We start from the raw sequence: 14,112 nt of genomic DNA on the forward strand, positions 1-14,112 counted from the left end.
GAACTTGTTCATCTTGATCTTTTAACTTGAACCAGATCTGAGCCTAATGTCTCAATACCGTGTTTATGATGTGTGCTAGCATGATAACAGCCTTAAGTTTTGTCTAAATATGAGGTTTAAGTTAAACCCCCTTCTCCTTAACTTGGGTGACTAAACACTTTTTTTTTTCTCTTGTTATTGTGAGTGTGAGTTAAATCTTGAAATATGTTGTATGCCATATCTCCCACAATGAAACTATCAAAGGTTCTCGGTCATGGAATGTGTTTGTTTCCATTTAAGTTTAATAGATTGAGAAGATAATGGTTAGTTGTATGCATTGTGATCCTTTTATTTCATGCCCACTCTGGATAGAATGGGATATGCTCAAGTGTTTATCTTTGATTGATTCAAAACCGTATCAGCCTATGTATTACCAATATGTGTTATCCCCTTTGGATATTGTTTGAGGTTCAAAGGGAAGTACTTGGTTGGACTTGTAAGATTCAGTGAGGTTTAAGTTGATAAGTTGAGGGATTCATATTGATATATCCCACGTATTGTTTAAAGTATGACTTGCTTGTCTGTCCATCTGAGTGTGTTTTGAACTTAGACAAAACTGTGCATGCATAGATATTCTAGTATACTGATTAGTATTTAGCATGAGTATGAGTTGTTGTCCAATATATCCGACATATGCCTAACTTGCACTGCTACAAAGCCGCCTATCATCCTTAGCCTTGCCTTATGTGGATACTCACGTATATACGGGAAATGTACAAGATATACGCAATCTACCAATCTGTTTCGCGTTTATATTTTACGTGTTTAATCTCACCCGTTGATTATATACTAATCCTTGTCTTTTATTTTATGCATAAACATCGCATACGAGTCCGCGGGGACTCGTCACCTCCCATTCGGCGTTGGGCTAAAGCCCAACAAAATCTTTCCCTCTGTTCCAGTCTCTCTGTCCGCAGCAAGGAAATAAAATTTGGGCCAAAGCCCAATCAATGCCAACAGCAACAGTACCACAGCAGCAATATAGAGGAAATGATTGGGCCTAAGCCCAATAAGCATTAACAGTTCAGCTGGGCCTTAATAAATGGGCCAAACCCATTTACTCTTTTACTCTCTTCCTTATTTTTTGTGTATTTTTATTTGCTTTTGTATAACTAACATTTATGCTTGTTAATTAAGATAAGCTTTAGTAACATTAAAAGTTTTAGTTTAGTAATGGGTAGTTAACTCCATAAATTATATTCACTTCTATTTTTAAAAACTATTTATAGTATCTATAACACTTATTTGAGTAATTGATTTTCAAAAAAGCATGACTACATCTTTTGGCTAACGGAATAATAATTTATACTTATTATCTTAGAAGTTTAAAACGTCACGAATTTTACATAACATTAGCTCATCCTAAATAAAAGGCAAACTAATTTAACGGATAACTCTTTAACTTTAGTTCATTTCAAACACTTGAAATACACATTTGCTGAAACATCAATATAAATCTTGCAATAACTCTACAAATACATTTTAATTTGTTAGTTAGCGTAATTCATATTCGGAATACATATGAAACATCACTCATCCCATTTCTTTTGGTTTATTTATAATTAAACTCTTATTAAATCACTATATTTTCTACAAGTATATTTTTAAATATTATTATTATACTATCGTTTAAAATTTCAACAACATTTATAGGTCGTATTTCAAAATAGCATTAAAAGTACTTTTTTTTACAAATTATTATTATTCTTACAAGTTCTATTTTAAATAGCATTCTTACATATTTATCTATAACTTTAGCCATACTTACAAACCTACTTTCTTTTTCTATAATACTATATTTACACCTAGCCTAATTAAATTTTAGTCCGGTCGGTTAACCATTGTTAATGGGTCTTAAAGGATGCCTAGTACCTTCCCTTTAGACTAATTGAACCCTTACCTAGAATCTTAAGTTTCGCAGATCTTAAACAGAGTTAACTTTAAGCATAACTTTAATAAACTTTAGGTGTCCTAATTCACCATAAATAATTAGGTGGCGACTCCTTAAAATAAACAAAAAACAGGAATCTCCAATACGTCATACTTCTACTTTAATCCCGGTTAAAATGGGGTGTGACAGCTTGGGGATTCAATGTCAACTTTCATTGGTGATGGCCTGGTTATCAATTTGCCCTGATGACAAGCGACACATGAAAACTCACTACTTTCAAGAATCTTCAGGTTCTTAAGTGGATGCCCTTTTGAATTTTCAATAATTCGTCTCATCATTATTGATCCAGGATGACCCATTCGGTCATGCCAAAGCACAAAAGTTCCTGAATCGTTAAACTTCTGGTTTACGATTGAGTGTGCTTCCACCGTACTAATTTCTGCATAGTACAGGCCAGAAGACAAAGTTGGTAATTTCTCCAAAATATATTTCTGGCCGGAGACATTCTTTGTAATGATAAGATATTCATCATTTGTTTCATTTAATGTCTCGACGTGATACCCATTACGGCGGATATCTTTGAAACTCAACAAGTTTCTTGGGGATCTAGAAGAGAATAATGCATCTTCTATAACAAGTTTCGTCCCCTTAGGTAGAAATATAGTAGCTCTTCCGGAGCCTTCAATTAATTTCGAATTGCCAGAAATTGTATTAATATTTCCCCTTTTTCTACGCAAGTGAGAAAAGTATTTATCATCTTTGAATATAGCATGCGTTGTTCCACTATCAATCACACAAATATCTTCATGATTGGTCATTGATCCAAATAATATTTGAGGATTTTCCATATATTCTTCAAAACGAAAGAATAGGCAAAGTAAACATCGAAGTAGATATTATGATTAGACGTATTACACACACTTTATTTCATATATTACTATGGAAACATAACCACATTAGCTAATACAAATGACATGTATGAAATATCTAAGTTAATACAGATCCATCACTGATTAGATGATCTATTTTCCCTTCAGGGAGTTCAAAGAAATCTGCCACATCTAGATGCATGGGCTCAACATTATCTTCAGAAATAAAATTTGCTTTGGCATCCTTTTCTGCCTTTTTGAGGGAGGCTTGATATAGCTCAACAAGGTGCTTTGACGTACGACAGGTACGAGACCAGTGCCCTTTTCCTCCACATCGGAAGCAATTATTTTCTGAATTTTTCTTTTGCACAACTTCATGCTTTTCATCCTTCCTTTTACACTGCTGGTGGTGAAGGGTATTATATGGTGCAAAACGAGAATCATGATTAAAATTCCTTCCTCGACCACGACCATGACCACGACTGGGGCCACGACCTCTTCCACGCCTAGAATGGCGAAAATTTGCCTCATTCACTTCAGGGAATGGGGCAGTACCAGTGGGTCGGCTTTCATGATTTTTCATCAGTAATTCATTATGTTGTTCAGCCACTAGAAGATGTGAGATTAGATCAGCATATTTCTTGAACTTCATCTCTCGGTATTGCTGTTGCAGGAGCATACTCGAGGCAGGAAAAGTGGAGAATGTTTTCTCTAGCATATCATTATCAGTAATATTTTCACCACATAATTTCAATTGAGAAATAATTTTAAACATTGCAGAATTATATGCCTTAACAGATTTAAAGTCTTGGAACCTTAAATGGAGCCAATCAAAACGTGTTTGTGGAAGTATGACCATCTTCAGGTGATCATATCTATCTTTCAGATCATTCCACAGCGTAAGAGGATCTTTAACCGTGAGATATTCCATTTTCAAATTCTCATCAAGATGACAGCGGAGGAATATCATTGCCTTAGCACGGTTTTGGTTTGATGCCTCATTTTTATCTTTGATGGTGTCTTCCAGACCCATCGCATTAAGGTGAATCTCGGCATCAAGAATCCAAGACATATAGCTATTACCGGATATATCTAAGGCTACAAATTCACATTTAGTAAGATTTGCTATTAGTAAAGGAAAACGAAGAAATCAATACCTTCGAGGTTTTGAAGTATTTGCTCGAGATAACAGAGTCTCGTGCTGATAACGTGTTATAAAATAAAACTATGAAGTAGATACACAGAAGAAATATGTAGAGAGAATATGTAGAGAGATATCAGATTATATTACTTCTGCTCATTCAACATTGCATCTGTGCATCCTATTTGTAGGAGCAACATACAAAGGAGATATTTTGAGATATTTTGGGATATTTGGGATATTTGGGATATTTTGGGATATTTCCAAATTAATGGATATCCACTAGTTGGATATTTATAACACATTACTTATTATTCCAGGAAAAAATCATAAATAATACTTCAGCAATTATAGTTGAAAAATAGTCATTATCGTGGAGTTTCAACTTGCACAAGTGGAAAATTTCAAGATACTATTTTGGGGTTTTACATGTAAAAATTGAACTTCAATAATAATAACTACTTAATTCTTAAAAATATAATCAAAAAGTGGCTAGTGGACCATATTTTTACCGATATTTCGACATGTATTCACATGATCCAGTCCATTTGGATATTCTCGAAAGCCCGTCAATCAAGAGAAGTTTGTACACAATTATAAGCCTTGTTACCATTTGGTTATATCCTACTTGGACAATTAAACAAAATTCTCACCTTCTGGGCTTTAAAAGGTGCTTGGCATGGTCCATTTGTTCCGCCAATAAAGAAGCCATCCTTGATGATTTCTCATTACTTATTTGCCTTTATTGACAAGCTTGGTAAACACTTCTTCTTTGGGGATTTAATGAGCGTCAAAGTTTACTTTGATACAGTCTACAACTAATAACAATAACATTAATAGAAATTAAGAATTATTGAAAAGAAGTGTAGACACACTAACTAGTCTCCCTACTTCATTTTTTTGGTACACTGTCTCCCTACTTAATGCATGCATGGATATATTCATTCATGATAATTACTCAAACGTAATATTACAAACAACAATCGGACGAGGAATCGCCGCCAATTCTACCTTATTTTCGTCAAGGTTTGTTCCCATAATCATCTACCAACCACTACTGTAGATATTCTATTAATTTCGTAAATTATATTAATTAAAAATTAATACTCCTATTGTTTAAGCTATACTAATAGGGACGCAGTCTATCTGTTTTGCAAAGTTAAGCGAAGCTCTACCGGCTACCCTCACCAAACATCACTATCCATAAATCATGCTGCCTTAATATTAGATATACGAAAAGTGTAGGGAGTTGGTGACTACAATTCCTTAAAACTCAAGAAATGACACTAATCAGATTATATATTACTCTCTATACCATATATATATGTGGTATACTTTCTTTTTAATTTGTCCCAAAAGAATGCCATATTTCTATATCTCAAATAACTTTAACTTTAAAATTATTGTTTACCCCTTAATTATGAAATGATTTATAGTCACATAATTGTTTCAGGCTTGTTTTTAGGCCACGAGTTTAAAAAATCTTCCCTTTTTTTTAAACTGCAATCCGAGTCAAATAATGCCGCATAATCGAGACCGGGGGAGTATCATTTTTCTAAAAATTAATTTAAGATTCCTTGACAAAAATACAGAGTTTTAGGCAAAGCTACTGATTTTGCCGAACTCATAACTAGAACTCTAGCTCCGCACATGTTACTCATATATATTCCACGAGAGCAGCAAAGGCTGTTGAATGCTGACTTACATAATGTACACCATTTAGCCAGCTGTGATGTGTAAAACCAAAGCAACGGTCGTTAGAATTCTGCATGTAGTAAAAGAATTACTCTTTACTATTATAGTGCCATTAAATGTACAATGGCGAAGTAGGAATTTGGAGTGACAGTTGCATATATAGAGCCATAAAGAGAGAAATGCACTTGAATCTGAAAATGAATATACTGACACCTCTAATTCTTCCCTCGAGAATTGACCTTTATTGGATCATTCAAATTAGATAGAATAATGTATATACCAAATACTAATAATATAATTAACTACAGCATGTACATACTACAGTTTCTTGGGATTGACTCATTTACCACATCCCAAGTCCAGAAAAGTCAAAGCAATGAATCCATTTATGTTTTGTTTTTTTTCTTTATCAGTTTTCTTTCTTTTATTGTTATGTCAATATTTTATTTTCTTGGTTTCATCAGTGGAAATTAAAGTGGGTTATGTCAATATTTTATTTTCTTGGTTTCATCAGTGGAAATTAAAGTGGGTTGTTTGAAAAGAAGGGAGGATTGAGAGGCGAGTAAATTGGGTTGTTCTATGATCATTTTAAACTTGGTTGAATAAGGCCACTGCCAGTGAATAATGTAAGGCAATAGAGTGGCTGATAATTGAAAGCTAGCTGAATAATTGATAATTCCAACTAGAACTAGAATGGACGCACTAAAGCACTAGTGATTGGAAGAATGAGTACCACGATTATCTTATTGGAGATTAATTTAAGTGCTGATAGTGGCTTTATCGTTGGCCTTTTACCTATTTTAGTCGTCTCCACTTACTATAATGTAAGTAAACATGAAATATAATGTTACAAAATTTATTTTCCATAAAATTCAGGTATTAGCCGACCTACACGTGAATTATTGATCATAATAATAATGCACGCCTGCTCTCCCACTACCGTATATCATAAACTTAATCTCCCTGTCTGCTTATAGTCGCCACCGAAATCAATGTATGCAATATTTTCACGCTATGAGTTGTGTTTATAAAAGTCTATTTGACGTTAATACTTCAAAAGCAAAAAAAAAGAAAAGAAAGACCCGTAAGCACCTTTACAGCTAACCTTGCCCCTTTATTTTTTGCATATATATTTGTTTATAGCTTATATGTCTAAACAGTTGGATGGTCTAAAAGCAATTGTTAATTGAATTTAAACATATTTCAGCATTAATTTGCCGTTACGGTTCACTAAGCTGTATTAGATAAACATTGCATAAATAGTACACCTCTAAGGTGGTGGAGGATCCTAAAGTGAGTTCGTTGGCAGATGGTACATAGCTTTATTAATTAAACAAATAGTTTGGAATATTATGAAGTAGTCATCAGGGGAATGTGCAGAAAGCAAATCACTTTCATATACTTTTCATCATATAAATATTATTTTCCAAGAATGAATAGATGTAAGCCTAAATTTTATATGACATATACCCAACGTTGACTACAAAATTGGCCTCGCTTCCCTCGTTACAGTCTCATCTTACCAACCGCATATTACAACTCAAAACCATTTTCTCTGTACCTCTTGCCAAATATCATTCTTAAGGTCATGCCTTTGCTGAAGCAAATGAATTTTGTATTCTCTATAAACAGCGTAAGTAACAATCGTGATGACGACACAATGTAATTGCAGAACAGCAGTTGGCAAAGAAGACTAATGGCAAAAGATAGTGGAAATACAAACAAAAGAAGAAAGATTGTAAAAGGGGGTGTTGAGGCATAATAGAATGAAGCCTCAACAACTGAGGTATGGGATGGAACCTAAAAATTGCTGGGTCCGTAGTTGCAGTAAAACAAATTCTATATTTCACCCTTATGTGTACACTGCCGTGGAGTTGATGTAACCCTGCAATGGCAGGGGAAGCTTCTATACAGGAAATCGATTATTAATTTATGTAAAAACGTTTTAATGTACTCTCCAGCATGCTCTCAAGTCTTCTCAGCCCATCGAAGTTCACCTCCCACAGAACTTCAAGAGTCTCCTCGAAGCAAAATCCTGCTTTCTCACTGTCTCACGGTGTTGAGAACTATCTTCTCTAAATCATTCACAGAAACTGCATGGCAGTGTTTTTTTCTTTTTCTTCTGAACAAGTGTTACCACCGCCAACATGATTTAAATGCTGCTACTTAGTGTTTCATCCTCATTAGATGGTTCTAGACACTCCCAAGGGTTTGAGTAGAAATAATCCTCTTCTTTGGGTCGGTCAGGAATAACCAACCTCTTTGTAGGGTTGCCCATACGTTCAGCATGAGCTTCCTTAACAGCATTAGAAAACTCATCCCATGTCAATGATCCAGCTGTATGTTGGTCTATCAAATCCACTAGAAGCTTTCTGTCCAACAAGATAGTTTTCTTGTACCCAAGATATCTACATACATAAGATGTTCGAGATTTTTAACACAACATAAAGAAATCTGAAGTTAACCTAGTGCTGAAAATCAGCAAACCAATAAGAAAACACCATATGTAGTTAAAGTCATACTGAAACCAGCAAACCAACAAGAAAACCTCCTATGTAATGGGCATTACTAATTGGTAATGACTTCCAATCGAAAGCAAACCAGGTACATGGTAACCCAACACAAAATAAAAAGTTTCATCAGATGGATATACCTGCGATGTCCTTCAACAACTTTGGCCATGTTTCCATCATATGTAGGAACAAAGATATTACTCTCCAATGAAACAAGATAGTCCAATGCAGCCATTTGAGAAGAGTGATTCTGAAAGAACATAAGGTCGGAAGGTTCTAGTAGTGTCTCCTTCCTCACCTGCCCAACATAAAATAGTGCAAACTGTGAGTCCACAAATTGAGGCAACATAAGCAGCTAAAAAACTAGCTTGCACTTTCTAATTACCAGATTAGGATAAGCTGCTGAAAGACTAGCCATTCGCCTTCGTCCACCATATATTTCTCCAGCAGCAATGTAAACTTGTATGCTGGAATCAATGTCCAACGCCCTTAAAGTCAGGGCAGTTTCTTCAGGTGTCAAGGGACAGAGACCATCTCTCCTTTTCAAATCTGAATTTATGATTTTTTCTTTCCACCATGGATAAGCATATCTGCAAAAGGATTATATCAGCCCAGCACTGAAAGACCACTAAAGACTGCCTCCACTTGATACAAGGATATAAATTTACCTCATTCTTGTCAACTCGTCAACCTCATCCTTGTTACATCCCTGACTACAGCCAGAAAAGGCTAACATATCCATTTCGTATCTCAGGTGGAGCACCATGAAGGGACCCTTTTGCCTGAGAAGTCGAATGACCTTTCTGCCCAACTCTTCTATCTGAGGGGTGAATTTCAAGGCGCCAAAATTTACTCGACAACGCAGTTTTTGAATTTCCATGGGTTGACCATTATTGGCAAGCCGAGCATCGGTTCTGTTTAAGTGAACAACTTTGTACTTCCGGATTAAGGGAAGAATCTGTAATCAGCAAATGTGACCATCAGTACTCACAGAAGAATGTTGAGTTACCAACCCACGTCATCAAAGAAGTGTGGCCTAAACCTACAAACCTGGTTATGGTAGTAAGAAATATCAGACCAACTGACAGGCGGCATGGTGTAAATCATTCCTAGCTCTACTCTCCTCTTCAGTCTTGGGGGTAGCTCTCTCAATATTCGGACTTCATCTCTCAAGGATTTTATGAAATGATCAACATCAAAAATATCTTGAAATTCACTGCAAGTCAAAAAGTATTGTTAAGCATACCACATCATCACCCTTATATTTTAAGGAAGCAATCCGTAATTAGAAGACAAAAATCAAGATACTCAAGGAGACACACCTTGGATCAGCCCAAAACGAGGTTTTATCCAGCTCAGGAACTATGAGAGTCACATTTAAATATCTTGCAATGGCAACCATATCACATATCTGCAATGATAAAACCGAGGACGGAGAGGAGAGACTTATCAGCTATAAAGCTCAAAATGGTCACCCTAATTGAAATACTTCATTACGCGACACTAAACTGATATTTATCTTAAGTAAGCAACTCACCGCAGACCTCATTTGATTCAGCCCTCCATTGCATGAAACCATAAGGTAACCATTATTCTTGTAAACCCCTGGATTTGAAATAATTATGCCAACTGTCAGGACTCGGGAATTTATGAAAAGATACGTTCTGAAATAGAAATTCGTAACACAACAAGGGAGGAAACAAATATCCGAGGAAGCAAATTCTCAACTTTGTTCAATTATCGTTGCACAAGAAGCTAAATAACCTGAATAAGGCCATGAACCTTTTGGTGATTTCAACTAAGATTCCCAAGCAATATATTCAAATAATTCAACCACATATTTCACAAGTATCTCAATTATAGTTAGCATCAGGCCACCAAAAAAGGCGATCAGCAAAACATCCATTACACAAGCCATTACTTGAGATGATGTAATACCCAACGGCTATTTCAGAATATGTACAACGATCTCTTTGCTTCCCACCAAACCTGACCAACTACAACAACAACATACCCAGTGTAATCGCACAAGTGGGGTCCGGAGAGAGTAGGATGTACGCATACCTTACCCCTACCTTTGCGAGGTAGAGAGGCTGTTTCCGAAAGCTGACCAACTACGACACACAATTTAAGTAAACAAAGCCACACCTGTAAGTTAAAAAGAATACTCACTTTTAGGTGGAAGAACTCTGGTAGGGACCTCAGGCACAACAAATGAAGCAGCAGACTCCTGTGAGAAACAAGAAGGCCAGCCTTTCAAAACTCTAGGACCCCAAGTCTCTCCTAAAGTCATCAATTGAACCACACAAGTCCACAATAAAATCGAAGTCGTTGCCCTTATCATCCATAACTTCATTCTAGACCTCGACATCATAGAAGTTTTCAGTTTCTCCACACGACTATCACCTAAACCCCCTGTTTTGAACCCCATTACGCCCAATTTACTCTTTTGTCCCTCTATTCTGCACATATCCCACCCATACAACGAAATATCTTACCTTTCTTGTTTGTAGTTTTTCCCTCAGTGCAGTAATGAATTTACTCACGCCTTGTTGATAATGTAGTATCCAAAACCAGTCAGAAATTAAAGGAAATTAATAAATCCTACACTCATAATTTGAAGGCAACAAATGAGTAGATCAAACTGCTCAAATCTGATCCTTCAGAAAGGTGAACAAAACTTGTCTTGTTAGATCTTCAAGACACTGTTCATTCCAAAAGCAGCACCATAAACCCTAAATCTCTAGCACATTAAGGACAAAATCGACTTTTTCAGTAATAACGGAAGCAAACCCTAACTGATTGATTAAAACAGCTTTTTTCTTAGGGATGCGAGAGATCAATAAAAAAGAAAGAAATAAATAAATGAGAAATGTGGGCCGAGATTTTGTGGTGGATTTTTCCGGCGAGACGGGTGACGTGTCGCCGGAATCTGGTGCCGCCGCTGGTGAAGCGACGATGAGAGAAAAAAAAAAGAGAATTGTGAATTGTGAAGAGGAGAGAGAAAATGAGAGAGGACAAATAGAAAAAAGAAGAGAGAGAGAGAGATAAGAACACGCACCGCGTGGTGGGTTTAGGGGGACTGCTTATTGTGGGTGTGGTTATCAAATGCGGCAACTTCCACACTTCCCTTCCTGTTATTTTTATTTTATTTTTTTCCTCTTTCGTTTTTCTTTTTTCAAATTTGGTCCAGCCAACTGCAAGTATTTGTAGTCTCAAGTTGTTATCTAAATATTTTTTTTCTCTTTTGGTTATTTTTTAAACTAAGTTGTCTCTTTGAATTGTTTTTTCCTTTTTTGGTTTTAAATTAGTTCAAGGTAATCTTTGTTTGATTATGTCATTATCAATTCCTATCATACAAATGAACAAATGGTATAACCTTATAAAGTATGTTACTGTAATGTGATTAATATATTGTAATAATATGTTTAGGTCAATTCGTACTTAGTGAAAATAAGCCATAAGCCCATAAATTTTGATGAATGGAATTAAGAAAGGACTTCCATAAAAAAAAAAAAACTAATCATATAAAATCTATTTGTAATCGAGTTACAAATCTTTTTTATGTTTGTGGCTATCGTTCGCCAAAAATATTACATCTTTATTTGCTTCCCTCCACATCTATAAGAGTAGTGACTTTGTTCACTTTTATCAAATGTTTATAACCTTCGATAACTATTGGTAAACTTGACATTAAATAAGCAGTTCGTCTTTATTTTATCTTACTTGGGTGTGCTTGTCCTTAATATACATTTTTCTATTACTTAAAATATATATTGTAATTTTCATTTTCTGCTACGTGTCTTTCTTTTTTTCTCTTCACATGAATCAAACGTGTTTATTAGAAAATAATTTAGGAAATTGAAACTTGATCGTGATTCGTGAGCTAAAGTTGGGCATTTGACTGTTAATTGGCTGTCAATCTTTTTTCAAAGTGGGGACAGGTGTAAAAAAACAGAACATCCATTCAACAACTAAATAAGCAATAAAAAAAACAAAAACAGAACAATGAGAGGAAAGATAAAAGGGGAGCAAACTTTGGAGTATGAAGCGGGGCACACCAGATTCCTCCACACATTGAACAGTGATGATGAATTATAAACCAAGGCAAATTTGGAAAATACTAACCAATAAATGAGAGCCAGCTGTATTGCTATCGGTTAGGGCCCGACTACTATAAATCCAGTCAGACGTGTCAAAGATCGAGCCACATTAAATTTACACGTGGCGCCATGAGATGACTGTACAACAACCTCTGTATCGCTGTATTATAAGGGCATATAGAGACACCGACAATATCTCGCGATACTTCTGTGGTTGGAGTAAGAAAAACCTTTATTTTTGGCTTTTCACCACCTTATGTTACCTTTTTTATCCACATTCTTTTGACATTCTTATCACGATTTACTTTTTTAGTTGCTGTTTTAGTTTTACTTTTTGTCCCTCTTTATTTACTATATTACTATGTCATGGAAGTGCCAACACCAGAGTGAATTGATCCCTACTTTCTATTTCCATCTGCTTAACTCTAAATTGATAATTTAATTAATTTGATTTAGAGGTCAATGACACGCAGATTATATCAAATATTAACTTTTTGATGCTAATAACGGTAATAAGACAAATAAACAAAAACAAACTGTAAAGCAATAAAGTAAAAGTAGGAAAAAAATCTTATTGAGTTTTTTGTCACCGGGAAAGTAAGGGTTTGCTTTCTTGTTACAGATTGAGAGCTTATCCAGTTGATCTGATGAAAATCAGATGGGATACAAATGAGGGAGAGGGATGCACATTGAGTATGTTACACAAGTGCATACGTAACTGTCGAAGTGGATTGGGGATCAGTTCACTCGTGAGGCTTATCATAACGGGGCAGTGATGACTTTTTGGCCATTCGACCCCTGGATCGAAACCCTTTGTTACCGGCCTAACAAGTTCAAACCGTACTTGGCTTAAGCTTAAGCCGGAGAGTGATGTCTGGTCATTAATTGTCTTGGGCTCTATCTGACGTTGGCCTTGCTAAGCCGGTTCTGACTACACTCGATCTTGCACGCGATATCTTTTTGAATTATCCACGTATCTGATATGTATTTTGACAAATGCACTATCTACAAATAAATAATACAAAGTCAATTTACAATTTACAATATCAAATGAACAGGAGAAAGCAAATGAAAAAGGAAATAAATATTCTGATTGCGGTACAATAATGATTAGTTTAAGAGCCTATTTGGATGGACTTAAAAAAACTAGCTTATAAGCTGTTTTAGATAAGCTAAACAAACAAGCTCAATTATTTTTTTAGGCTTATTTTAGCACAAAATGGCTTATAAGCTAGCCAGCCAAACACTCAAAAATAGCTGAAAACAGCTTATAAGTTATTTTTAATAACTTATAAGCCAATCCAAATGGGCTCTAAATTGTGTAACTGATGTCACTAATTGTTTACTTTTCCTTCTTTAACAATTAATTAGAATAGTACACTTCTTAAATGCGGCTGTTAGTAATTGATTAAAAACAACATCTAGATATTTTTGGTCAAAATAAAGAAAATAGGAAATCATGGGCGTCTGAACAGGAGAATTAAATTGCAGCACTGACCAATTTAACTCCATCCTATGGAAGCAGCTAGGAGCCAGGGGAAAACTTATGTAATGTACTATTAATCATTTAAGAGACCAAGAAGATAAGATCTGAGCGTTGAGACTCAAGTAATAAATAGCATAGAACTTAACTTATCCTCGGAATATTTCTCAAATACTCTGTTTAAAATTTTCTTTTATCTATGTTATAATAGAGCATCAAACAACAAAACACAAACTGATAAAAAGCACAACAAAATTTTCAGCCTCTTTTTACCTACCTGTTACAAGAACAAATTTTACATAAAGTTTAGCCTAATGCTCCCAAAATACATTTGAAAATTCAATTAAAGAGGCCTAAGCTCATAGGATTGAACCATCT

At 35.3% G+C, this 14,112-nt stretch overlaps 1 protein-coding gene across 1 annotated transcript; it reads right to left on the minus strand.

Annotated features, from left to right (window-relative positions):
- Positions 1-7,457: 7,457 nt before the first annotated feature.
- On the minus strand, positions 7,458-11,293 carry LOC132632821 (rhamnogalacturonan I rhamnosyltransferase 1-like). The gene is made up of 8 exons (XM_060348920.1): positions 10,321-11,293; positions 9,686-9,753; positions 9,471-9,559; positions 9,199-9,364; positions 8,817-9,106; positions 8,534-8,738; positions 8,289-8,446; positions 7,458-8,043 (listed from the first exon to the last, which is right to left on the minus strand). Exons 1-8 carry the CDS (start codon positions 10,616-10,618, stop codon positions 7,788-7,790), a joined length of 1,530 nt encoding a protein of 509 aa, XP_060204903.1. The 5' UTR covers positions 10,619-11,293; the 3' UTR covers positions 7,458-7,787.
- Between the last annotated feature and the right edge of the window lie 2,819 nt (positions 11,294-14,112).

The sequence above is a fragment of the Lycium barbarum genome, chromosome 3 (assembly GCF_019175385.1).
Source record: "Lycium barbarum isolate Lr01 chromosome 3, ASM1917538v2, whole genome shotgun sequence".
In the NCBI taxonomy this organism is placed as follows: Eukaryota; Viridiplantae; Streptophyta; class Magnoliopsida; order Solanales; family Solanaceae; genus Lycium; species Lycium barbarum.

What these genes read in the sequence shown, in the direction of transcription:
- LOC132632821 (XM_060348920.1), bottom strand. Translation starts at nt 10,618, where the DNA reads ATGTGCAGAATAGAGGGACAAAAGAGTAAATTGGGCGTAATGGGGTTC. An exon ending in TTTCTTACTACCATAACCAG is followed by an intron (nt 9,107 to 9,198) that starts GTTTGTAGGTTT and finishes TGCTGATTACAG; the next exon opens with ATTCTTCCCTTAATCCGGAA. An exon ending in GTTGTTGAAGGACATCGCAG is followed by an intron (nt 8,044 to 8,288) that starts GTATATCCATCT and finishes TTATGTATGTAG; the next exon opens with ATATCTTGGGTACAAGAAAA.